General features: G+C 47.7%; 2 protein-coding genes and 1 non-coding gene across 12 annotated transcripts in view; 1 reads left to right on the forward strand and 2 right to left on the reverse strand.

Annotated features, from left to right (window-relative positions):
- Positions 1–1,779: 1,779 nt before the first annotated feature.
- LOC119627819 (U6 spliceosomal RNA) lies at positions 1,780–1,885 on the reverse strand. The gene has a single exon (XR_005244041.1). It is a non-coding gene; the product is annotated as a U6 spliceosomal RNA (small nuclear RNA).
- A 3,933-nt stretch (positions 1,886–5,818) lies between these two features.
- Positions 5,819–7,742, reverse strand: DDX28 (DEAD-box helicase 28). The gene has a single exon (XM_007993883.3). The coding sequence runs from the start codon at positions 7,709–7,711 to the stop codon at positions 6,071–6,073; it is 1,641 nt and encodes a 546-aa protein (XP_007992074.1). The 5' UTR covers positions 7,712–7,742; the 3' UTR covers positions 5,819–6,070.
- Positions 7,743–7,780: 38 nt separating this feature from the next.
- DUS2 (dihydrouridine synthase 2) overlaps positions 7,781–26,791 on the forward strand; it is a 57,876-nt gene continuing 38,865 nt past the window's right edge. For 2 of the 10 annotated variants that reach the window (XM_073015500.1, XM_073015504.1), the window contains exons 1-3: positions 7,867–8,129; positions 8,361–8,516; positions 21,041–21,182. In XM_073015500.1, the coding sequence (XP_072871601.1) occupies positions 21,057–21,182 (126 nt within the window). In that variant the 5' untranslated portion in view covers positions 7,867–8,129; positions 8,361–8,516; positions 21,041–21,056. The other 8 variants (XM_073015501.1, XM_038007995.2, XM_073015502.1 and 5 more) reach the window with 8 other exon arrangements.

Raw genomic sequence — 26,791 nt, forward strand, 5'->3', positions numbered from 1 at the left:
TGGACTTGAAGGACAAGTGAGATCTGGACACACGCAAAGTGTAACTGCCCTACGGGTTCCCTTTGCCACTGCCTAGACAAAGCTGATTTATCAAGACAGGGAAATTGCAATAGAGAAAGAGTAATTCACGCAGAGCTAGCTGTGCAGGAGACTGGAGTTTTATTATTACTCAAATAAGTCTCCCTAAACATTCAGGGATCAGAGTTTTTAAAGATAACTTGGTGGGTGGTGGGCAGTGAGTTGGGAAAGCTGATTGGCTGGGTCAGAGATGAAATCATAGGGAGTTGACTTGGGCGTAGCAGCTCATGCTTGTAATCCCAGCACTCTGGGAGGCTGACAAGCCTGGCCAACATGGTGAAATCCTGTCTCTACTGAGAAAACAAAAATTAGACTGGATGTGGTGGCTCATGCCTGTAATCCCAGCACTTTTGGAGGCCAAGGTGGGCGGATCACGAGGTCAAGAGATTGAGGCCATCCTGGCCAATATGGTGAAACCCCGTCTCTACTAAAAAAATTAGCTGGGTGTGGTGGCATGCGCCTGTAGTCCCAGCTACTTGGGAGGCTGAGGCAGAAGAATCCTGAACCCAGGAGGTGGAGGTTGCAGTGAGCTGAGATCCAGCCATTGCATTCTAGCCTTGTGACAGTGAGACGAGACTCTGTCTCAAAAACAAAAACAACAACAAAAACAAAAGTTAGCTGGGCATGGTGGTGCACATCTGTAATCCCAGCTAGCTACTTGGGAGGCTGAAGAACTAAAATCACTGAAGCCCAGGAGGCAGAGACTGCAGTGAGCCAAAATCGTGCCACTGAACTTCAGCCTACGCGACAGAGTGAGACTCCGTCTCAAAGAAAAAAAAAAAAACTCATAGGTAGTCGAAGGTATCCTCTTGCCCCGAGTCAGTTCCTGGGTTGGGGAGCCACAAGATTGACCATTGTGGCTCTTGGGGAGCCACAAGATTGACCAGAGCCACAAGATTGACCACTTGATGGTCAGCTGATCCATCAAGTGCAAGGTCTTTTTTATTTTATTTATTTATATTTTTTGAGACAGAGTCTCACTCTGTTGCCCAGGCTGGAGTGCAGTCGCGCAATGATCTTGACTCACTGCAAGCTCCCCAAGGGATTCTCATGTTTCAGCATCCTGAGAAGCTGGGACTACAGGCACCTGCCACCACACCCAGCTAATTTTTGTAATTTTAGTAGAGACGGGGTTTTGTCATCTTGGCCAGGCTGCTCTCAAACTCCCTCGTCCTCAAGGGATCCACCTGCCTTGGCCTTCCAAAGTGCTGGGATTACAGGTGTGAGCCACTGTGCCTAGCCAATCAAGCGTAGGCTCTGCAGAATATCTCAAGCACTGATATTATGTTGCATATATAATATATAACGTATATATGACACGTATGTGTATATATATGTATACACACACACACATACATATATATTTTTTTTTTCTTTTTTTTTTTTTTGAGACGCAGTCCAACTTTGTTGCCCAGGCTGGAGTGCAATGGCACGACCTCGGCTCACTGCAACCTCCACCTCCCAGGTTCAAGTGATTCTCCTGCCTCAGCCTCCTGAGTAGCTGGGATTACAGGCACCCTCTACCACGCTGGCTAATGTTTGTATTTTTAGTAGAGATGAGGTTTCACCATGTTGGTCAGGCTGATCTTCAACTCCTGACCTCAAGTGATCCACCTGCCTTGGCCTCCCAAATTTCTGAGATTACAAGCGTGAGCCACCACACCTGGCCTATGTATATGATTTTAAAAAATTAAAACATTAACAAATATGGAACGCTTCATGGATTTGCATGTCATCCTTGCACAAGGGGCTGTGCTAATCTTCTCTATAGTTCCAATTTTATTATATGTATTGCTGAAGTGAGCATGATCTTAGGTTTTATATAGTGATGTTATCCCCAAGAACAATTTGGGGAATGGTCAGAATCTTGTAGCCTTGGCTGGGCGCAGTGGCTGACGCCTGTAATCCCAGCACTTTGGGAGGCTGAGGTGGGTGGATCACCTGAGGTCAAGAGTTCAAGAGCAGCCTGGCCAACATGGTGAAACCCATCTCTACTAAAAATACAAAAAATTAGCCGGGTGTGGTGGCGGATGCCTGTAATCCCAGTTAGTCAGGAGGCTGAGGCAGGAGAATTGTTTGAACCCGGGAGGCGGAGGTTGCAGTGAGTCGAAATAGCGCCTTTGCACTCCAGCATGGGCAACAAGAGTGACTCCATCTCAAAAAAAAAAAAAAAGAAAAAGAAAAAAGGACCCTGTAGCCTCTAGCTGCATGACTCCTAAACCATAATTTCTAATCTTTTGGCTGATTTTGTTACAAAGGCACTCTAGTCCCCAGGCAAAAAGGGGGTTTCTTTTGGGAAAGGGCTGTTATCTTCTTTGTTTTAAACTATAAACTAAGTTCCTCCCAAAGTTAGTTCAGCCTATGGTCAGGAATGAACAAGGACAGCTTGGAGGTTACAAGCAAGATGGAGTTGGTTAGATCAACTCTCTTTCACTGTCTCGGTTGTAATTTTGCAATGGCGGTTTCAATAGGAGAGGGAATACATTCTAATTAAGAAGACTGAAAACATACAGGCTCTTCTTGACTTTGTTCTGCCCCAAATGTAAATTCATAGCACCCTCACATTTTTACCACCTAAGACTCAAGAAAGCCAAGAGGTTAGGGGTCTATCCAATGTCATACAGGTAGCAGAGAGGCATTCTGTCAGCAGGGCTTCGTTTGGAGCTCCAGATTTGTAGCTATTAAGAATGTGAGGATGGCCGGGCGCGGTGGCTCAAGCCTGTAATCCCAGCACTTTGGGAGGCCAAGACGGGCGGATCATGAGGTCAGGAGATCAAGACCATCCTGGCTAACACAGTGAAACCCCGTCTCTACTAAAAAATATAAAAAATTAGCCGGGCGTGGTGGCGGCGCCTGTAGTCCCAGCTACTCGGGAGGCTGAGGCAGGAGAATGGCGTGAACCCGGGTGGCGGAGCTTGCAGTGAGCCGAGATCCGGCCACTGCACTCCAGCCTGGGCAACAGAGCGAGACTCCGTCTCAAAAAAAAAAAAAAAAAAAAAAAAGAATGTGAGGACAAGCTCATTACATTTAAAGGTGGTGTGGTGGTAGTAATCCCAGCACTTTGGGAGGCCAAGGCGGGCGGATCACGAGGTCAGGCAATCGAGATCATCCTGGCTAACATGGTGAAACCCCGTCTCTACTAAAAATACAAAAAATTAGCCGAGAGTGGTGGCGGGCGCCTGTAGTCCCAGCTACTCAGGAGGCTGAGGCAGGAGAATGGCGTGAACTTGGGAGTCAGAGCTTGCAGTGAGCCGAGATCGTGCCACTGCACTCCAGCCTGGGCGACAGAGCAAGACTCCATCCCCCCCCGCAAAAAAAAAGGTGATGTACACTGGGAGGTATGTTAAATGTGCTCTAAGGCAAAATGAGGCTCCCAAATGACTGTCTGAAGTGTGCATGATGGTTCTATTTTTAAAATTTATTCTTTTTTCAGAAACAGGGTCTCACTTTGTCATCCAGGCTAGAGTACAGTGGCACCATCATAGCTCACTGTAACCTGGAACTCCTGGCCTCAAGTGATCCTCCTGCCTTGGCATCCCAGAGTGCTGGGATTATAGATGTGAGATGCCACGTCTACAGGTGAACCTATTTTAACATGAAATTCAAACAAATTCATGACAAGATAAGAATCCCAAATGACTGGCGAGGCGCCTTGGCTCACGCCTGTAATCCCAGCACTTTGGGAGGCTGAGGCAGGTGGGTCACTTGAGGCCAGGAGTTCACAGCCAGCCTGGCTAACATGGCAAAACCCTGTCTCTACTAAAAATATAAAAACTAGCTGCGCATGTTGATGTGCACTTGTAATCCCAGCTACTCAGGAGGCTGAGGCCCAAGAATTGCTTGAACCTGGGAGGCAGAGGTTGCAATGAGCCGAGATTGTGCCACCGTACTCCAGCCTGGGTGACAGAGTAAGACTCTGTCTCAAAAAAAAAAAAAAAAAGTAACAATACAAAATCATAACCTTATCATTACACTGCCCTCTCTTTAAATAGGCAAACAATGACAGTCTCATCACTATGAAAGGATGAGGTTTAGCCCCCAGCAGCAGCCCAGGTCAGCACTGTAAAGAGGTACCAAAAGGTCATTTGGGCTAGGCATGGTGACTCACGCCTGTAATCCTAGCACTTTGGAAGGTGGAGGCAGGAGTATCTCTTGAGCCCAGGAGTTTGAGACCAGCCTGGGTAACATAGCTAGACCTTGTGTCCATTTTTTTTACATATAAAAAAGGTGATTTGGTCCTACTCAAAGAAACAGGCAACTCTGCCCTTAGCCTGATTAGGACCATACTAGGAGCAGCCTTTGGTTCAGTGTGGCCAAGAACTTCCTACTAAAGAGAGATGACCTTTACGAGAGGTCTCCCTGTTACTGGCCTTGAAAAAACAAACATGGGACATTTATTTAGTGGGGTTATTGCTTATTGCAGAGGGGATATGCCCAGGAGGTAGAGACGGCCTGATCTTTGCAGACTGGGTCACCCTGGTTGAGAATCACAGCACCTTCTCTCATATGTTGCTTTAGTGTGGTGCTAATTACAGCAGACAGCCTGCAGGGAGTGGTAGGAGGTAAAATATCAAGGGTACGGTTCCTGGGAAGTTTGTTCTGGCGTGAGGGCTAGCAAGACATCACTCAGATTCTCCAACGCTCTGGAGAGAGTACTTGTCCGGAAGCATCTCTCTGGTCTTGTGGGGGTACACAGCCTTATAGGAATTTGCTGGGACTCTGGGAAAGGCAGTACAGCATAGACAAATGGTTCATCGATTTAGGAGGGCCAGAGTATCACCCAGGGGAGTTTACAAAGACAGTATTCTCAGGTCAAACTTTAGAGAGCTTAATCCCATCTGGAGTGGGGCTCAGGATTCTGTTTTTTTTTTTTTTTTTGAGACAGGGTATTGGCTCTGTCACCCAGGCTGGAGTGCAGAGGTGCAATCTTGGCTCACCGAAACCTCCGCCTCCCGGGTTCAAGCCATTCTTGCGCCTCAGCCCCCCAAGTAGTTGGGATTTCAGGCGTGCACCACCACATTCAGCTAATATTTTTTGTATTTTTAGTAGAGATGGGGTTTTGCCATGTTTGCCAGGCTGGTCTTAAACTCCTGATCTTAGGTGATCCTTCCGCCTCAGCCTCCCAAAGTGCTGGGATTACAGGTGTGAGCCACCACACCCGGCTTTTTTCTTTTGAGATAAGAGTCTTGCTCTGTCCCCCAGGCTGGAGTGTAGTGGTATGATCTTCGTTCACTGCACCCTCCGCCTCCCAGGTTCAAGTGACTCTCCTGCCTCAGCCTCCCGAGTAGCTGGGACTACAGGCATGTGCCACCACGCCGGGTTAATTTTTGTAATTTTTTTGTGTGTGTATATATATATATATATATATATGTATACATTTTAAAACAGTTTAATCATCTCTCCACTTTCTTGGCCACCGAGTTGGGATAGAAGTACAACCAAAACTTCTGTGTTAGTCTACCCTTTACTTTCCTGCCGGTACCTTCCAGAGAGATTTCGCCAAGATGCCCGTTTGTCTTGGGCGCTGTTAGTGAAGAACTCTGTCTACTGCTGGTCACAGTTCCTTTCCTTTCCCTGGGGGCTTAATGGGTTCCCCTTTTTGGGGGCAGGAAATAAAAACTCAATGTTTATAAATTAAAACATCAACTGAAAGAGCCTTTGTCCTAGATGTGGCAGTCTGGGGTATGAATCCTCAGAAACTACTGAATTCCGCCCCAGTGCTAAATATTCTTAGGGGAGGCACATAAAAACATCATTTATTGTTAGAAATCATGATATGATACAAAGTCAAAATCCACTTGTGTCTTGTGAAAGACTACAGAAAGCCATGCTCAGCAGCTTCTTCTCCAATGCTGGCTAGCATCTTACCTTTCCAAGTCACATGGCAGTTCATCCTACCCTCAAGGCGCTGACGGCAGCCCAGAGCCTCCCACTCACAAGTGTGATCACCCACCCAAGATACTGGGAAATATCCCTGTTCTAGCATCACATTTTAATCAGATTTGTCAAAATCAGGTTGCTGCGGCAAAGGCTCTTTCACCGAGGATACTAGTCCTGGAAGACTTCTCCTTCGGCGAGCCGCCAGCTCAATCTTCTGAACCAGGCTCACATCCCAGGGATGGGTCACAAAACTGATGACGGTGCCTGGAACCTCGCTCCCCACACGGCCCACTCTCCCTGCTCTGTGGATGTAATCTTGCAGCGTTGGGGGGAAATCATAATTGACAACCAGTTCCACACCAGTGCTGTCCAGGCCCCGAGAGGCTATGTCTGTGCAGAGAAGTATGTCTCGGGAGCTCTTCTGGAAGGACTGGAAGATTCCTGCCCTCATTAAGGCTGGCATTTGCCCCTGCAACCTTAGGTGTTGGATTTTGTGGTCATCCAGAATATATCCCAGCCAGTTCACAGTGCTGGAGCTATTACAGAACACCAGAACAGTTCCTGAGGGGCCAGTCCTTTCTGCTCTGTTATGATGCTTGAGAATGTGCACCAGCTCGGCTACCTTATCTGCTCCCTTCAGTCTCAGAAATGTCTGTTTCACATGAGGCATGATACAGTGGAGCTTGGAGCTGGTGATGGTGGTGACAGCATCTGGGCTGGCGACTTTATTCAGCAATTGGCCTACACCTTCAGGAAATGTGGCTCCTACCAGCACTAACTGAGCTTTGGGATTGAAGCGGTCTTCCAAGTCAGCTGGGCCGTCTGCTATGTGGCTCTTCTCTAAGATGTAGTCCACCAGTTCCAGGAAGCTTTCATCCAGCAGTGTGTCTGCCTCATCCAACACCAAGAACGAGAGTTGCTCCAGACTAATCAGTCGACTTTTCAGAGCCTTCCACAGAGCCCCTGGAGTGGCCACTAGCACATCTGCTGAAGGTTGTCTGGACAATTGCATCCTGATCCTACGCATGCCGTGGCCTCCCTCCAGGTCCCGCACCAGCAGGCCCAAGGAGCGGCCCAAGGGTTTGGCCACAGCCCGCACCTGTTGGGCCAGTTCTCGGGAAGGAACAAGGACTAGGCCTCGGGGAGCCGGGATACGAAGGGAGTCCAGGCTTGGCTGGCCCATGAGCCGTTGAAACAGCGGCAGGAGGTAGCTAAGAGTCTTGCCACTGCCGGTTTCTGCGGCGCAAAGGACGTGGCGGCCGCGAAGTAGTTGGGGGATAGTGTTAGACTGCACGGTTGTGGGCTGAACGACTTCAGGCGCAACCTCTTGTAGTGCGTGCAGCACAGGGGGCTCCAGGCCCAGGTCAGCAAAGTTACCCTCGGACGAGAGCTTTTGCACAGCTGGCGCCTCCTGTTGCGCTCGCTCGATGGAGAAGTGGTCCCGACGCGCGCGTCGACTCTTCCAGCCTTGAGAGGCTAGCGGCGCGCTCTCCCAACGACCCAGTGTGAGGCGCGCCGGCTGGTTGAACTCCGGCCGCCGCGCCGAGACCAGCAGCCGTCCAGGTCGAACCAGCACCGGCCTCGGGAGGTTCCGCTGCCTGCTCTGCCGTTGTTCCAACTGCCGCTGTAGAGCCACTGGAATGCGTACCACCGGCAGGGGTTCGTCGGGACTGCGGACCGTGAGACCTCGTCGGGGCGCCAGGATCAACCGAGCCACGAGGGAAAAGAGCCTCACTGGCCGCGATAGAGCCATGTTTCCCTTAGTGCGGCAGAAGCGCACACAAGTGACGTCACGGACGCGCCGCGACCTCGCCTACGGTGGCTGGCGAGGCTCAGTACATTGTACGGAGCTGCAGCACCGTGAGGAAGAAGGGAGGTTCTCTTTAAGAGTTCAGCTGCGAGGTCTGTAGCTCGGAATAGGGGATGGCGACATCCAGACCCGGCCAGCCTTGGGGAAGGGTGCGTCGTGGAGGCAGGACTGGAGGCTGGCGATACGAGGCGGCAGTGGGGCCTTGACCCAATGGATCATGAGGGCGGAGGGCTTCTGGCGATTGGTTACCTGGTTCCTGGGATTCTCTTTAATTGTTCCTTATTGCCCAGAGATAGCTTGTCCCGTGCTGGTCTCCGAGGTTGCAGCTGTTTTCCCAGATGTGTTCCCTGCGCAGGGTCTGGTAATCCTTTTTTTATTGAGAATTTGAATGAATGGTCACTGAGCCTAGGGGCCGAGACAGGGGTGTGAAATCGTAGATCTGGTCTCAACCCCTCACGTTCCCTGTCTGAGAGCCCAGACTGCAAGCTGATGGCTTTCAGCTGCTTCTCTCTCTCAAGTGGGAGGTGAGGTCTTCAGGCTTTATTTCAAGCTGGGTCATCTCTTCTTCACAGTTATTTTCCTTACTTTTCAGCCAAGATTCACTCTCTACTCCTTCGTCACCCATCCCAACTTCTCATCCTGAACCCACCCCTCTTGCCGCCCGCTCAGCTCCGCTGGTTTCCCGGTCAGAAACCTAAATTGCCTAAATAGTAGTAAGAAGGGTGCTGCGACCCTGCGAAGTGAGCAGGTACGTGGCTTATCATGTAGCACTGGTCAGGCAGAATATTTTACCTGAATTCAGATATTCGGGTTGTAAAAACAAGAACTATATGAGTCACCTTTTTTTTTTTTTTGTCCTGAGACACAGTCTCGTTCTGTCACCCAGGCTGGAGTGCAGTGGCGCGATCTCGGCTCACTGCAACCTCCGCCTCCTGGGTTCAAGCGATTCTCCTGCCTCTGCCTCCCGAGTAGCAGAGTCTACAGGCATGCACCACCCACTCCCGGCTAATTTTTTCTATTTTTAGTAGAGGCAGGGTTTCACCATGTTGGCATCGCTGGTCTGGAACTCCTGGCCTCAAGTGATCTTCCCACCTCGACCTCCCAAAGTGATGGGATTACAATAGTGAGCCACCATGCCCAACAGACACTTCTTGAACAGATCTGGAAAATGGGTGTCAGATATTTTCTGTAATCCGCAGTGCCTGGGGTGGGAGATAAGGTAAATGTTTATGGGTTAACTCTCTGGGAGGTTCGTAACATCTGGAGAAAGCGTTTTAGTTTCATCAAATACCACTGAAAAGATAAAAACTGCTTTTTTTGGAATAGTATGAGGAAAAACTTTTACAATTTTAAGTACACTCTACCCTTGTGCTACACAATTAGACTTTCTGGAGAGTTGCCAGATAAACCAGAGGAGTAGAGGCTTTTTTTTCTCCACAAGAAAACATCTGGAAGTACGAAGAGAAAGTTTTGAGTAGTGATGGGTGAATGAACAGTCATTGGATAAGGTAGTGGTTCTAAAACAAGAGTGATTTTGCCCTTTCCCCCCTTTCTCTCCCACCATATTTGACAATGACTGGAGACTTTTTTTTTTTTTTTTTTTTTTTTTTTTTGAGACAGTCTCACTCTGTTGCCCAGGCTGAAGTGCAGTGTTGCAGTCTTGGCTTACTGCAGCCTCTGCCTTCTGGGTTCAAGGGATTCTCGTGCCTCAGCCATCTGAGTAGCTGGGATTACAGGCATGCACTACCACGCCCAGGTAACTTTTGTGTTTTTAATAGAGACAGAGTTTCACTATGTTGGGCAGGCTGATCTCAAACTCCTGACCTGGTGATTTGCCCGCCTTTGCTGAGATCACAGGTGTGAGCCGCTGTGCCCGGCCGGATTCTATGCTACTTTTATGATTCTACAAACTCAGGGCTCCTCCTTATCCAAATAGTTCCTTGGGGCCAGGCGTGAGCCTGTAATCCCAGCTGCTCCGGAGGCTGAGGCAGGACAATCATTTGAACCCGGGAGGTGGAGGTTGTTGCGGAGAGCCGAGATCACACCACTGCACTCCAGCCTGGGCGACAGGGCGACACTCTGTCTCAAAAAAAAAAAAAAAAAAAAAAGGCCGGGCGCGGTGGCTCAAGCCTGTAATCCCAGCATTTTGGGAGGCCGAGACGGGCGAATCACGAGGTCAGGAGATCGAGACCATCCTGGCTAAAGTGGTGAAACCCCGTCTCTACTAAAAAATACAAAAAAACTAGCCGGGCGAGGCGGCGGGCGCCTGTAGTCCCAGCTACTCGGGAGGCTGAGGCAGGAGAATGGCGTGAACCCGGGAGGCGGAGCTTGCAGTGAGCTGAGTTCGGGCCACTGCACTCCAGCCTGGGCCACAGAGCGAGACTCCGTCTCAAAAAAAAAAAAAAAAAAAAAGTTCTTTGGATGTTTGTCCCAACGGGTTTCATCCATTTCCATGTGCCACTGTTTTTCAGATATCAAACAAAGAATTACTGTGTACAAAGCCAGAACAAATATATCAAAGTAATCCTGAAGTATCAGAACAAAATAATACGTATGTATGTGCATTTGGGTTTTTGGGTTTTGTTCAAACATCCAGGGTAGGGTAGCTGGTTAATATATAGTTGTTTTCTCATTGTGCTTGAGTCCTTACAATATGATTACCTCAAAATTTCACAGGAGTTAGAGCTTGCCTAAGCCTGTCTGTGCCCATGGCCACTAATTTCTTCTTGTCACATCACTAGACACTGCCTACCTTTTTTTTTTTTTGAGACAGAGTCACGCTCTATCGCCCAGGCTGTAGTGCAGTGGCACCATCTTGGCTCACTGCAAGCTCCACCTCCCTGGTTCACGCCATTCTCCTGCCTCAGCCTCCCGAGTAGCTGGGACTACAGGCGCCCGCCACCACGTCCGGCTAATTTTTTGTATTTTTAGTAGAGACGGGGTTTCACCACTTTAGCCAGAATGGTCTCGATCTTCTGACCTCGTGATCCGCCCATCTCGGCCTCCCAAAGTGCTGGGATTACAGGCGTGAGCCACCGCACCTGGCGACACTGCCTACCTTTTTTCCCCCTCACTCACGGTACACATTGAGTAACTTCTAATTGTTTTCTTGAGATATTTTTATAAGTAGTGCTTTAGAAATAGGAAAGGTGTCCTTATTGTGAAAAAAATCTAAGCTCCTGGGATCAGGAGCTTGGTGTGTTCCTTGGATCTCAGTTAATAATGGTATATTCATTCATTCAACAAATACTTCCTGAGCACCATGCATGTGCCAGGCACTGACTGTGAGCAAAACAGCCAAAATTCCTGCCCACAAAATTACTGTGGAATTTACATTCTGATTTAATTGAATTGGGGTAAGGCCTAGACAGAGCCTTACTCTGTCACCCAGGCTAGACTTCAGTGGCACAATCTCGACTCACTGCAACCTCTGCCTCCCAGGTTCAAGTGATTCTTCTGCCTCAGCCACCCCAGTAGCTGGGATTACAGGTGCGTGCTACCACACCCGGCTAATTCTGTATTTTTAGTAGAGACGAGGTTTTGCTATGTTGACCAGGCTGATCTTGAACTCCTGACCTCAGTTGATCCGCCTGCCTCGGCCTCCCAAAGTGCTGGGATTACAGATGTGAGCCACTGTGCCCGGCCTAGAAATTGGTATTTTTAAAAACCTCTTCAGATGTAACTAGGCTTGAGAATCACAGTTATAAATGAAGCACTTTGGAAATTGTAAGCATTACAACAATAAAAAGTGCTGTTAATATTCCTTTATTGTTCCTCCGTTTTCCCACCTGTAGCAGGACTGTTGCACAGGTAATCATATTTCAGTCATTGTCACTATAGTATGCCTGGACCCTTTGACCTTCCTTCTTATCCAGCTCCCTACCTGCTCTTTGTCTTTTACCCTCTAGTCCACCTTCTGTTTCCCAAGTGATGTTATTAAAGCACAGCTAGGCTGGGTGTGGTGGCTCACGCCTGTAATCCCAGCACTTTGAGAGGCCAAGGCAGGCAGATCATGAGGTCAGGAGTTCAAGACCAGCCTGGCCAACGTGGTGAAACCCCGTCTCTACAAAAATACAAAAATTAGCTGGGCGTGGTGGCACACGCCTGTAATCCCAGCTACTAGGGACGCTGAGGCGGAAGAATCACTTGAACCAGGGAGGCGGAGGTTGCAGTGAGCTGAGATCATGCCATCGCACTCCAGCCTGGGTGATAGAACAAGAGTCTGTCTAAAAAAAAAAAAAAACAACAGCTATGGCCATGTTACCCTTTGACTCAAAAGCCATTCATGAATCCCTATTGCCTGCAGATTATCTCCTAATCAGTATCCAGAATTGGGCTCAACCTCTTCTATTGCTTCCTTATCTGAATCTTGTTCACTCAAATGATGGCTCCCATGTAAGTTGGCCAAAGGGCTTGTAGTCTTTTACTGGGTAAGCCAGAGATTGGAGTAGTCATTCGTCTCCTCTAAAACCAAACTTGAGTGATAACAAAGCACTTTAAATGCACTTTGACTGGGATAGAGTTCTTCTGTGACCAAAGCATGCACTGAATCATAGCTCTTGTTGCACTTGGTCCATTAACTTTTTTTTTTTTTTTTTTGGAGATGGAGTTTCGCTTTTGTTGCCCAGGCTAGAGTGCAGTGGCGTGATCTCAGCTCACTGCGACCTCCGCCTCCTGGGTTCAAGCAATTCTCCTGCCTCAGCCTCCTGAGTAGCTGGGATTACAGGCATGCACCATCACGCCTGGCTAATTTTGTATTTTTAGTAGAGACGGGGTTTCTCCATGTTGGTCGGGCTGATCTGGTCTCAAACTCCCGACCTCAGGTAATCGGCCTGCCTTGGCCTCCCAAAGTGCTGGAATTATAGGCGTGAGCCACCTCACCCGGCTGCCATTAACTTCTTTTTACAGCAAACACTAAGCGTCCACCATATGCCAGATTGTATGCTCTCTGATGAGGGTCTGGTGATGAACAAGCCGCAGTGCCTACTTTCACCTTACAGTGAAGAAGGCATATTGACAGATACTTGCTCTTCTATTAATAGGTGCCAGGATAGCTCCATGCCAGGACAGGAGTGAGCTCAGAGGTGCCTTTACCCTGTTTTGGGAGATGTTGGTCAGAGAAAGCTTCCAGGAGGAGGTGACATCTGTAATGAGGTTCTAAAAGTCTACAGGGCGTCAGTCAGGTGGAAGAATAGGGATGTGGCCCCTGGGCAGGGGCAGCTTGTCCAGAGACCCCATACTGAGAGAGAGCAGGCCAGGTTGAGGAACTAGAAATATTTCAGAATAGCTGAAGCTTAGCATGGGGGAGTTCTGAGGGCAGGAGGCAAATGATGAAAGAGGCTTCTGTGGCAGAAGAGACCAGACCTTATATTTACTGTGTTAAAGAGTGCAGACTTAATTTTACGGGCAGTAGGGAAGATGTCCAGAAATGGAAATATCATGTCCTGATTTGCTTTTGGAAAGAGCCCTTTGGCTGGAAGGAGCATGGATTGGAAGTGATAAGCCTGGAAGCACAGAGACTGGTTTGGAGACTATTGTTGTGGTTCAGTTGATAGATGATGGCAGTGGTAGAGCCGAGAAGCTCTTTGAGGTCAAGAGCTTAGTGCTTTTCATGTCTTTACACCTCACGCCTTGATCTTAAAAGAGCTAGCATATGTTTGTCGATATGACAACATAATAATAGACATTAGAGGCTGGGCGCGGTGGGTCACGCCTGTAATCCCAGCACTTTAGGAGGCCGAGGCAGGTGAATCACGAAGTCAGGAGTTCGAGACCAGCCTGGCCAACATGGTAAAACCCTGTCTCTGCTAAAAAAAAAAAATATAAAAAATTAGCTGGGCATGGTGGCGGGCACCTGCAATCCCAGCTACTCGGGAGGCTGAGGCAGGAGAATTGCTTGAACCCAGGAGGCAGAGGTTGCAGTGAGCCGAGATCGCGCCACTGCACTCCAGCCTGGGAGATGGTACGAGACTCCATCTCAAAAAAAAAAAAGGCATTAGAGTGTTGAAACCGTGAAAGCATGATGATAAGATGTTATGGCTAACATTTATTAAGCCTTTAGTATATGCTGAGAACTGTTGTACACCATGGAATTCACTCTTCACAGCATTTCCTTTGACTCTTATAGTGGAGCCTCATATTCCACAAGGAGAAGCTGAGGCTCAGCTGGGTTAATTACTGTGGCCGTGGAACAACTGGGATTCAAATGAAGGTCTGTCCAATTCCAGAGCTCAGAATCTTAACTATGAAATGCTATATCAGGGCTGGGCACAGTGGGTCAAGCCTGATTCCAGCACTTTGGAAAATTAGGCAGAAGAATCGCTAGAGGCCAGGAGTTGGAGACTAGCCTGGGCAACATAGCAAGACCCTATCGTGACAGAAAAATTTAAACACAAACTTAGCTAGATGTGGTGGAACATGCCTGTAGTCCCAGTTACTGCAGACGCTGAGATGGGAGGATCACTAGAGCCCAGGAGTTTAGGACTGCAGTGAGCCATGATTATGCCACTGCACTCCAGCCTGGGTAACCCAGCAAGGTCTCATTGCTTAAAAAAAAAAAAAAAAAAAGCTATGTCATCTCTTTCTCCTCAAATCTAACAAATCATTTTTACTTTGTTTTTTTTTTTTTTTTTAAATTTTTTTTAGTTTTTTTTTTTTTTAATTTTTATTTTTATTAGAGATGGGGGTCTTACTATGTTGCCCTGACTGGTCTTGAACTCTTGGGTTCAAATGATCCTCTTGCCTCAGCCTCCCAAAGTGTTAGGATTACAGGTGTGAGCTACCACACCTGGTGTATTTACACTTAAAAAATTTTTTTTTGAGGCAGAGTCTTGCTCTGATTTCCAGGCTGTAGTGCAGTGATACGATCTTGGCTCACTGCAGCCTCCGTCTCACAAATTCAAATGATTCTCCTGCCTTAGCCCCCCAAGTAGGTGGGATCACAGGTCCGCGCCACCATACCCGGCTAATTTTTGTATTTTTTGGTAGATATGAGGTTTGCCATGTTGCCCAGGCTGGTCTCGAACTAGTGAGCTCAGGTAATCTGCCCACCTTGGCCTCCCAGAGTGTTGGGATTATAGGCATGAGCCACTGCACCCAACCACACATTTAGAGTAGGAAATAGGATAATTCTCTAAATATTTAATTCTAGTTGACTTTATAAATTTATATTTTAGAGCTAGATGCAGTGGCTTACGCTGGTAATCCCAACACTTTGGGAGACTGAGGCGGGTGGAGTAGCTAGGACCACAGGTGTGCACCACCATGCCCAGCTAATTTTTTGTAGAGGTGGGGTCTTATCATCTTGCCTGGGCTGGTCTTGAACTCTTGGCCTCAAATGATCCTCCCACCTCAGCCTCCCAAAGTGCTGGGATTACAGGTGTGAACCAGCATGCCTGGCCAGAAATTGCTTTTTAAACATGCATTGTCTTTGGAGAAAATTGACAGAGAAGGGAATGGTAAAGTTTGTTTATACCCATTGTTTTCCCTGAATAGTGCTATGTTCAATCTGAAAGCATTATAATTAATGGGATTATGAAAGTTGCAGATACCAGGATGAAACCGCTTTTGTCAAAATAGGACAAGGAAGGTGTGAAGTAGAGGAAGCTCATGCTTACATGTCCGAGATAAGAACTATTTCCAAGGCTTTTCTAAAAACTCCACTAGAGGACAGGAGTGGTGACTCACACCTGCAATCCCAGCACTTTGGGAGGCTGAGGCAGGTGGATCACTTGAGGTCAGGAGTTCGAGACCATCCTGGCCAACATGGTGAAACCCCATCTCTACTGAAAACACAAACATTAGCTGGGCATGGTGGTTAATTTTTGTCCCAGCTAGTCGGGAGGCTGAGGCAGGAGAATTGCTCAAACCTGGGAGGTGGAGGTTACAGTGAGCCAAGATCACGCCACTGCACTCCAGCCTGGGCAACAGAGTGAGACTCCATCTCAAAAAATATATATATAAATAAATAAATGAATAAAAACCCACTAGAAATCCCTTCATGTCTTTCATGAATCACTTGCTTTGCATGGCTTGCATGTTTTGCATGTGTATATATATTTCTATGACAAGGTTTATCAGTAGACATTATTTTTTTTTTCTTTTTTTTTTTTTTTTTGGAGACAGGGCCTTGCTCTGTCACCCAGGCTGGAGTACAGTTGCACAATCATGGCTCACTGCTGCATCGAACTCCTGGACTCCAAATGATTTTCCTGCTTAAGACTCCTGTAGTAGCTGGGACTGCAGGCACCTTCCATCACTCCTGGCTAGTTAAAAAATACTTTTTTTTTTTGGTAGAGATGGGGTCTTGCTATGTTGCGCAGACTGGTCTCAAACTCCTGGCCTCCAGTGATCCTCCTGCCTTGGCCTCCCAAAGTGATGGGATAACAGGTGTGAGCCACCTTGCCTGGCATAGACATTTTTTAGGACTATCGTAATTCAGATAAAATGCTCTGGAAAGAATACTTTCCCAGTAATGGCATCTCTACCAATGAACTGAAGACAACGCTGGCTTTGATCCTCTGGGGAACTCATGAACTTGTTTATTTTATTTTATTTTATTTTTGAGACAGAGTCTTGTTCTGTCACCAGGCTGGAGTGCACTGGCATGATCTTGGCTCACTGCAACCTCTGCCTCCCAGGTTCAAGTGATTCTCCTGCCTCAGCTTCCCGAGTAGCTGGGACTACAGGCGTATGCTGCCACACCCAGCTAATTTTTATATTTGTAGTAGAGATGGAGTTTCACCATGTTGGCCAGGATGGTCTCGATTTCTTGACCTCGTGATCCGCCTGCCTTGGCCTCCTAAAGTGCTAGGGATTACAGGTGTGAGCCACTGTGTCTGGCCGTGAACTCTGTTTCTAAGCAACTTATATAAATCTCTCCCTTTCTGCTAATAAAAGCTTCCTTTTCCCCTTCTATCACCATATGTACTTGTGGCTTGCTGCATCCTGGATTATAATCCTTTTCTCCCATTCTCAAATAAACTCAACATGTTTGGAGATAATTTTTCTTTAATGTCTTTTTTTTTTTTAAAGTTAACAGGATATGATGTCCATGTAACTGAAGTTAAGGTTACTATTTTTTACTTTTTGAGATGGAGTCTCACTCTGTTGCCCAGGCTAGAGGGCAGTGGTGTGATCTCAGCTAACTGCAACCTCCGCCTCCCTAGTTCGAGTGATTCTTCTGCTTCAGCCTCCCGAGTTGCTGGGATTACAGGTGTGCCACCATGCCTGGCTAATTTTTTTATTTTTATTTATTTATTTATTTATTTATTTTTTTGAGACGGAGTCTCGCCCTGTCTCCCAGGCTGGAGTGCAGTTGGCTGGATCTCGGCTCACTGCAAGCTCTGCCTCCCGAGTTCACGCCATTCTCCTGCCTGAGCCTCCCGAGTAGCTGGGACTACAGGCGCCTGCCACCTCGCCCGGCTAGTTTTTTGTATTTTTTAGTAGAGACGGGGTTTCACCGTGTTAGCCAGGATGGTCTCGATCTCCTGACCTCGTGATCCACCCGTCTCGGCCTCCCAAAGTGTTGGGATTACAGGCTTGAGCCACCGCGCCCGGCCAATTTTTTTATTTTTAGTAGAGACAGGGTTTCACCATGTTGGCCAGGCTGGTCTCGAACTCCTGATCTCAGGTGATCCTCCCGCCTTGGCCTCCCAAAGTGCTGGGATTACAGGCGTGAGCCACTGTGCCTGGCCAAGGTTACTGTCTTAAGAAATTGGAAGTAATAGAGGAGAACAGCCCTTAAAAGGAATGGTAGAAGAGATTGGAAATAAGTGACTAAAGTGTGATGTGGGAGTGATCTCGGTGGGGTGAGTGGTTGTGGCAGTAACTGGGAAAGGCATGGGGGCTGCCTAGTTTTTCTCAGAGGAGCCTCCTTAGAGGCAGGGTGAGTCAGGCACCTCTGACAGAGTGCCAGAGGAAGTTCCCAGACCAGCCACCCTACAAGAGGCTGTCCTCTCGGCTACCACAGTGGGGTATTCAGTCATACCTTACAAAGCAGCCTCTAAAGGCCAGGTACCTGGCTTAGTGCTAGAAACCTGGCAGTGAACTAAGCAGCCACACTCCTGTTCTTGTAGAGCTTATTGTCCTGGTGGTCTCAGGAGGAGCTGGGCATTGAACAAGAAACGACAGCACTCAGTGTGGACACATGGAGTGTAACTGAGCTGCAGAGAAATGTAGGGTGTCGGGAAAGCATGGGACCAGGGACCTGAATTTGATTTTCTACAGGGACACATCTCCACAAAGGGGGCATTCAAGGACAAGGGGACCTTAGTATGGGCATGCATGTCCAAGTTGGGGAGATGGGGAGAGTATTCCAGACAGAACTGCAAGTGGGCAGGCCCCAGGGCAGCAGACAGTTTGGTGTGGGAGACTTTAAAGGAAGGCCAGGGTGGCCGGGCACAGTGGCTCACACTTGTAATCCCAGCTCTTTGGGAGGCCAAAATGGGCGGATCACCTGAGGTCAGCAGTTAGGTGGGTGTGGTGGTGGGTACCTGTAATCGCAGCTACTCGGGAGGCTAAGGCAGGAGGCTGAACCTGAAAGGTGGAGGTTCCAGTGAGCTGAGATTGCACGACTGCACTCCAGCCTGGGCAACAGAGTGAGACTCCATTTCAAAAAAAAAAAAAAAAAAAAAAAAGGGAATGCCAGGGTGGCCAGGGCAGAGAGGGAGGGTGAGAGAGACACAGGTGAGGGTGAGACTGGAGAGGTGGGTAGGGACTGATCATGCAGGGCCTTGAGGGGCATTATAAAGGTTTAGGATTTTTCCTAAAGTCAGTGGGAAGCCACTGAAAGGTATAAATGGGGGGAGTGATATTATCAGAGTTGCCTTTTTAGGATCCCATGCTGGCTATTGTAAATAGATTGGATAGGAAGGGGCAAGTGTAGATTTTTGGAGATCTATTTGGGGTCTGTGCTGAAGTCCTGGATGAGCAGAGGGTTTTTGGCGTGCAGTGGTGGCCATTGGGGTGTAGTAAAGCGTGTGGGTTAGAGTTATATTTTGAAGGTTATTTGAATAGGAGTTAGTGATGGATTGAATGTGGGGAATGTGGGTTAAGGATGAGTAATTGGGAGACTTGAGATGCTATTAATGAAAGGGGAAAGATTTTCTTTCCACTTATTGGACTGGTTAACACATTCTCTTCCTTTAGTCCTTGGATCAGAGATTATTTCTTTTTAAAATTATTTTTATTTAAAAATAAAAGAAAAATTTTTTTGAGACAGGGTCTTGCTCTGTCACCAGGCTGGAGTGCAGTGGTGTGATCATGGCTCACTGTAGCCTCAACCTCCTAGGCCCAAGTGATACTCTGACTTTATCCTCCCAAGTAGCTGAGACTACAGGTGCTATTTTTTTTTTTTCAGGTAGAGTCTTGCTTTGTTGCCTAGGCTGGAGTGCAGTGGCGCGATCTCAGCTCGCCACAACTTCCGTCTCCTGGGTTCAAGTGATTTTCTTGCCTCAGCCTCCTGAGTAGCTGGGATTACAGGCGCTTGCCACCACGCCTGGCTAATTTTTGTATTTTAGTAGACATGGGGTTTCACCATATTGGCTAGGCTGGTCTTGAATTCCTGACCTCAAGTGATCCACCCGCCTTGGCCTCCCAAAGCGTTAGGATTACAGACGTATGCCACCATGCCCAGCCCAATTTTTGTACTTTTTGTAGAGATGGGGTTTCACCATGTTGCCCAGGCTGGTCTTGAAATCCAGAGTTCAAGCAATCTGTCTACCTTGGCCTCCCAAAGTTCTGGGATTATAGGCGTGAGGCACCTTGCCTGGGCTAGTTTTATTTTTATTTTCAGACAGGGTCTCACTGTCACCCAGGCTGGCGTGCAGGGGTATGATCTCAGCTCAGCTCAGCAACCTCTGCCACCCAGGCTCAAGTGATCTCACCTCAGCTTCCTGTGGAGCTGATACTACAGGCGTGCACTACCACTCCTGGCTAATTTTTATGTTTCTGTAGAGATGAGGTCTTGCCATGTTACCCAGGCTGATCTCCAACTCCAAGCTGATCACTATCTCCAACTCAAGAGATCTCCCCACCATGACCTCCTTAGTGCTGAGATAACTGGCGTGAGCCGTTGCCTGGCTTTTTATTATTTTTATAATAAAAAGGGGGTCTTCACTGATCAAATCTTATCTTCTCATTAAAGCCCATGTTGACTTCTCTATTTGAAATTGCAACCCATCCCCAGCACTTTCAATCTCCCTTCTCCCTGCTCTAGCATTACCAGTTTTCCAACATACTATATAGTTTACTTATTTGTTATGCTTTTTGGTTTTTTTTGCCTATACTCTCTGGCTAGAATGAAAACTCTGCTTCAGATACTCCACTGCATGTATCTGAGTAAATAAAAAAAAAAAGAATGAAAACTTCCAGAGCAGGAATTTTTCTATGTTTTTTTTTCTTTTTTCTCTAATGTGTCCCAGGAGACTGGGACAGTGACTGGCACAGACTAGTCATTTAATAAATGTTTGTTAGATGAATGAATGTGCATGTATACTAATTTTTATGTTCAGGGAAAAGGAAAACAGGCCAGGCGCAGTGGCTCACGCCTGTAATCCCAACACTCTGAGAGGCCAAGGTGGGTGGATCACTTGAGATCTGGAGTTCAAGACCAGCCTGGCCAATGTAGTGAAACTCCCATATATATATATATTTTTTTTTGAGATGGAGTCTTGCTCTTGTTGCCCAGGCTGGGGTACAATAGTGCCATCTTGCCTTACTGCAACCTCTGCCTTCTGGGTTCAAATGATTCTCCTGCCTTAGCCTCCTGGGTATCTGGGATTATAGGTGCCTGCCACCATGCCCAGCTAATTTTTGTATTTTTTAGTAGAGATGGGCTTTCACCATATTGGCCAGGCTGATCTCAATACCTGACCTCAGGTAATCTGCCTGCATCGGCCTCCCAAAGTGCTGGGATTACAGGTGTGAACCATCGTGCCCAGCTGTAAAACTCTATCTTTACTCAAAATACAAAAATTAGCTGGTCGTGGTGGCAGATGCCCATAATCCCAGTTACTTGGGAGACTGAGGTGTGAGAATTGCTTGAATCCGGGAGTCAGAGGTTGCGGTGAGCCCTGCACTACATGGCACTCTAGCCTGGGTGACAAAGCAAGACTGTCTCAAAAACAAAAACAAACAAACATAAACAACCAACCAAAAGAAAAGGAAAACAAACTACTGTGTGCTAGAAGCTTGAAGAAGGGAAGCCTGCTCTTGATAACAGAAGAGATTTTCTCTATTTGAATTTCTGACTCTTGTTTCCTTTTTTTTCAGGCTGTAACAGAAGGAAATGATTTTGAATAGCCTCTCTCTGTGTTATCATAATAAGCTAATCCTGGCCCCAATGGTTCGGGTAGGGACTCTTCCAATGAGACTGCTGGCCTTGGATTATGGAGCGGACATTGTTTACTGTGAGGTAAGGGCCTCTGATTTTCTGGGTAGGTTTCTCTACAAGTGCAGACTCCTCTTCGTTTGTGTGTGGGAGTGGTCAGGAGTTAGGGGGGACAGAATGGGAATTGACTTTATAGGTGCTCACCAAAGGCTGGAGATGAACATGTGTGACTCTGATGAGTCTTGTGCACCCTGCCAAGGCCCAGGAGCCTGGTAGCACAGAAGCGTTCTGGGATACCTTGGGCCGGGTGAATAGGTAAGTCGCATGACGTGTCTGGGCAACACAGTGGGACCTCAACTCTATTTTAAAAAATTAAAGAGGCCTGGCACAGTGGCTTATGGCTGCAGTCCCAGCACTTTGGGAGGCCAAGGCAGGCAGATCACCTGAGGTCAGGAGTTCGAGACCAGTCTGGATAACGTGGTGAAACCTTGTCTCTACTAAAAATACAAAAATTAGCTAGGCGTAGTGGTACATGCCTGTAGTCCCAGCTACTCGGGAGGGTGAGGCAGGAGAATTGCTTGAACCTGGGAAGTGGAGGTTGCAGGGAGCCAAGATCATGCCCCTGAACTCCAGCCTTGGCAACAGAGCAAGACTCCATCTCAATAATAATAATAATAAAAATAAAAGATAAAAAGAGACTGGGCATGGTAGCTCATGCCGTAATACTAGCACTTCGGGAGGCCAAGGCAGGAGGATCACTTGAGCCTAGGAGTTTGAGACCAGCCTAGGCAATATAGTAAGACTCCATCTCTTTTTAAAAAAGTTTTTATATATTAAAAAAAATAAGCCTGGTGTGGTGGCTCATACCTGTAATCCCAGCACTTTGGGAGGCTGAGACAGGAGGATTACTTGAGTCCAGGAGTTCGAGACCAGCCTGGGCAACATAGTGAAACCCTGTCTCTACCAAAAAATAAAAAAATAAAAAAGGTACAATACAAAAAGAAAACCACTATGTAGAGAGAATGGAGGACTTAAGAGGAGATTGGGGGAAAACATACTCTTACGTGCTGGGTATGTGTGTTGGCGCATAGGAATCAATAACAGAAGATGTAAAAGAGTGAGAAAAATAGGCAAATTAAAAAGAGTATAGTGTCAGGGAAGGTAAAAGTCAGGTTTGTTAACCATGTCAGATAATGCAGAGAAATCCAGATGCAAAAAGACCAAGCAGGTATTTGATTTGAAAATTAGGCTCATGCCTATGGGAGGCTAGGCAGGAGGATTGCTTGAGCCCAGGAGTTCAAAACCAGCCCTAGCAACATAGTGAGACCTTGTTTCCTGAAAAAAAAAGCAAGGAAGGAAGGAAGGAAGGAGGGAGGGAGGGAGGGAGGGAAAAGAATATTAGACCACTGGAGGACAGCTCTAGCACATAGACGTGAACACTCATGGAGTTAATGGCTTGAGGAGTGAATAGCAGGTGAGGGAATAGAAGTAGGGCTGCTGACTACCCCTTCGGTTAAGGGAGGTACAGGCAGGTAGCTTGAGGTGGAGGAAGTAGGGTGAAGTGAGTTGTTTCTAGATGACTTGCATGTTTGTAGTATAAGAGGAAGGAAGGCGTTAGAAGGAAGCCTGAAGGTCAGGGCTTGGTGAGGACAGGAATCTTTTTTTTTTGTTTGTTTTTTAAGACAGTATCTCACTCTGCCTTCCCAGGCTGGAGTGCAGTGGTGCAATCTTGGCTCACTGCAACGTCTGCGGCTCACTGCAACGTCTGCTTCCCAGGTTCAAGCGATTCTCCTGCCTTAGCCTCCCGGGTAGCTGGGATCACAGATGCCCACCTCCACGCCTAGCTAATTTTTGTATTTTTAGTAGAGATGGGGTTTTGCCATGTTGGCCAGGCTGGTCTTGAATCCCTGACCTCAGGTAATCTACCTGCCTCGGTCTCCCAAAGTGCTGGGATTATAGGCGTGAGCTACTGCACCCAGCCTTAGGGTTGTTTTCAAGCCCTTTGGAAGTTTAAGGCCCACGATTTATGTGATTACTTCAGTATGTGACCCTCCTAATTGGGCAAGACTTGGTTTTCCTAGTAAATGTGCCCATTCCTTTCTTCCAGGGTCCTGCTCCTGTATGGAGCAGAGGAAATATGAATTAAAATGTGTTAGCATTGTTTGATGTGCTCTTCCCTGATAGAGTCAGTATAGGTTACGAATAAACAAAGGGGTCTCTACCTATTCAGAGACCTAAGCCTTCCACCCAGACCTGTCCCCTGTGGAGAGCAGACAGGCAGGCGGGTCAGCCCGGGTTGTGTAGGTGGCTGGGACTGGGCCCCAGGGCATGGCTGACTGTGGTGTCTGGTGCCCCCTGGTGGCTCCATGGTTGTTCTGCTGGTGAGCTTTGGAGTACCAGTTGCCTGGATGTTCTTACTGGAGCCGGGGAGTTCATGTGAGGTGGCCTATCTGTGGGATTAGATAATCAAATGACCCCACCCAGCTCACAGGACCTCGGGCATATCAGGCATGTAGGCACCTCCTTAAAAACCCCACAAAGTCACCGGGTGTGGTGGCTCACACCTGTAATCCCAGCACTTTGGGAGGCCAAGATGGGTGGATCACCTGAGGTCAGGAGTTTGAGACAAGCCTGAACAGCATGGTGAAACCCCGTCTCTACAAAAATACAAAAAATTAGCTGGACATGATGGTCCACGCCTGTAGTCCCAGCTGCTTGGGAGGCTGAGGTAGGAGAATCACTTGAACCTGGGAGGCGGAGGTTGCAGTGAGCTGAGATCGCGCCACTGCACTCCAGCCTGGGCGACAGAGTAAGACTCCTTCTCAAAACAAAACAAAACAAACAACCCACAAAGTCCTCAGCATCTGGAGGATGAGCTAATCTGTAAAAGTCAAGGGAGCAGTAGTCTTTCTGCATCAGGGTCTGCCAGGAATTTTTGAGGAGTGATGATAGTTTTTTGGGAGGTGCTGCAGAGACCGCGTTCCTGTTTCTTTTTATAAGAGTGGTGGGATTTGGTGTTCCAGTCTGTGAAGAGACACTGACCTGTTAGACTTAAACTTCTTAATAAGTAGGATCAAGGGAAAAGGCAGTGTTCTTAAGAGGCCCAGAGTCCCACAGTCCAGAGGCCCACAAATGATTGATTTAGGCTATGCACAGTAGCTCATGCCTGTAATCCCAGCACTTTGGGAGACCGAGGCGGGCGGATCACCTGAGGTCAGGAGTTTGAGACTAGCCTGGCCAACATGGTGAAACCCTGTCTCTACTGAAAATACAAATTTAGCCGAGCATGACGGTGCATGCCTGTAATCCCAGCTACTTGGGAGGTTAAAGCAGGAGAATCGCTTGAACCCGCAAGGCAGAGGTTGCAGTGTGCCCAGTGCACCATTGCACTCCAGCCTGGGCGACGAGAGCGAAACTCTGTGTCAAAAAAAAAAAAGAGAAATGAGTGATTTTGTTAAAAGTTTTTTTTTTTCTTATTGTGACAAAAAACATTTAAGATGGGCTGGACGCGGTGGCTCAAGCCTGTAATCCCAGCACTTTGGGAGGCCGAGATGGGCGGATCACGAGGTCAGGAGACCGAGACCATGCAGGCTAACACGGTGAAACCCCGTCTCTACTAAAAAATACAAAAAATTAGCCGGGTGAGGTGGCGGGCGCCTGTAGTCCCAGCTACGCGGGAGGCTGAGGCAGGAGAATGGTGTGAACCCGAGAGGCGGAGCTTGCAGTGAGCTGAGATCCAGCCACTGCACTCCAGCCTGGGCAACAGAGCGAGACTCCGTCTCAAAAAACAAAACAAAAAAAACACATTTAAAATTTACTCTCTTAACCATTTGTAAGTGTACTGTTCAGTAGTGTTATGTAGATTCACATTGTTGTGAAACAGATCTCTGGAACTTTTTCATCTTGTGAAACAGAAACCCTGTAGCCATTAAACAGCAATTCCCCCTTTCCCCCTTTTCCATCCACTGGTAACTGTCATTCTACTTTCTGTTTCTATGAATTTGACGACTTTAGATACCTTATATAAGTGGAATCATGTAGTATTTATTGTTTGTGACTGGCTTATTTCCCTTAGCATAATGTTATCAAGGCTGACCTATGTTATGTTATAGCATGTGACAATATGATTTCCTTCCTTTTTTTTTTTTTTTGAGATGGAGTCTTGCATTGTTGCCCAGGCTGGAGTGCAGTGGCACGATCTCGGCTCACTGCAAGCTCCACCTCCCGGGTTCACACCATTCTTCTGCCTCAGCCTCCCGAGTAGCTGGGACTACAGACGCCCGGCTAATTTTTTTTTTTGTATTTTTAGTAGAGACGGGGTCATGTTAGCCAGAATGGTCTCATCTCCTGACCTCGTGATCCGCCCACCTTGGCCTCCCAAAGTGTTGGGATTACAGGCATGAGCCACCGCTCCCGGCTGATTTCCTTCCTTTTTAAGGCTGAATAGTACTCTATTGTATGTGTATATCACATGTGGTTTATCCATTCATCCATTAATGGCCATTAGGTTGCTTCTATCTCTTGCGATTGTGAATAATGCTGCTGTGAACATGGGTGTACAAATAATCTCTTTGAGACCCGGCTTTTAATTCTTTTGATTATATATCCGGAATTGGGATTGCTAGATCATATGGTAGTTCTATTTTTAATTTTTTGAGGACCCTCCATACTTTTTTTTTTTTGAGACGGAGTCTCGGTCTGCCGCCCAGGCTGGAGTACAGTGGCCGGATCTCAGCTCACTGCAAGCTCCGCCTCCCGGGTTCCCGCCATTCTCCTGTCTCAGCCTCCCGAGTAGCTGGGACTACAGGCGCCCGCCGCCTCGCCCGGCTAGTTTTTTGTATTTTTAGTAGAGACGGGGTTTCACCGTGTTAGCCAGGATGGCCTCGATCTCCTGACCTCGTGATCCGCCCGTCTCGGCCTCCCAAAGTGCTGGGATTACAGGCTTGAGCCACCGCGCCCGGCCCATACTGTTTCTTATAACCATAATGGCTGCATCATTTTACAGTCCCACTAACAGCACACAAAGCTTCTGGTTTCTCTACATCCTAAGAAATGCTTGTTTGTTTGTTGTTTTTGAGACAGTCTTATCCTGTTGCCCAGGCTGGAGTGCAGTGACATGATCATAGTTCATTCCAGCCTGGAGCTCCTGGGCTCAAGGGATCCTCCTGCTTCAGCCTCCTGAGTAGCTGGGTCTACAGGCTTTTGCCACCACACCTGGCTAATTTTATTTTATTTATTTATTTATTTAATACAGAGTCTTGCCCTGTCGCCCAGACTGGAGTGCCATGGCATGATCTCAGCTCATTGCAACCTCTGCTTCCTCGGTTCAAACAATTCTCGTGCCTCAGCCTCCTGAGTAGCTGGGATTACAGGCGTATACCACCATATCTGGCTAATTTTTGTATTTTTGGTAGAGATGGTGTTTTGCCATGTTGAGCCACCATGCCCAACCACATCTGGCTAATTTTAAAATCTTTTGTAGAGATAGGATTTTGCTGTGTTGCCCAGGCTGGTCCCAAATGGTGGCCTCAAGTGATCCTCTCGCCTGGGCCTCTCAAAGTGCTGGGATTGGCTGGGTGCAGTGGCTCATGCCTGTAATCCCAGAACTTTGGGAGGCTGAGGTGGGTGGATCTCGAGGTCAGGAGTTTGAGACCAGCCTGGGCAACATGGTGAAACCCCATCTCTACAAAAAT

This window comes from Chlorocebus sabaeus, chromosome 5 (assembly GCF_047675955.1).
Source record: "Chlorocebus sabaeus isolate Y175 chromosome 5, mChlSab1.0.hap1, whole genome shotgun sequence".
Lineage (NCBI taxonomy): Eukaryota > Metazoa > Chordata > Mammalia > Primates > Cercopithecidae > Chlorocebus > Chlorocebus sabaeus.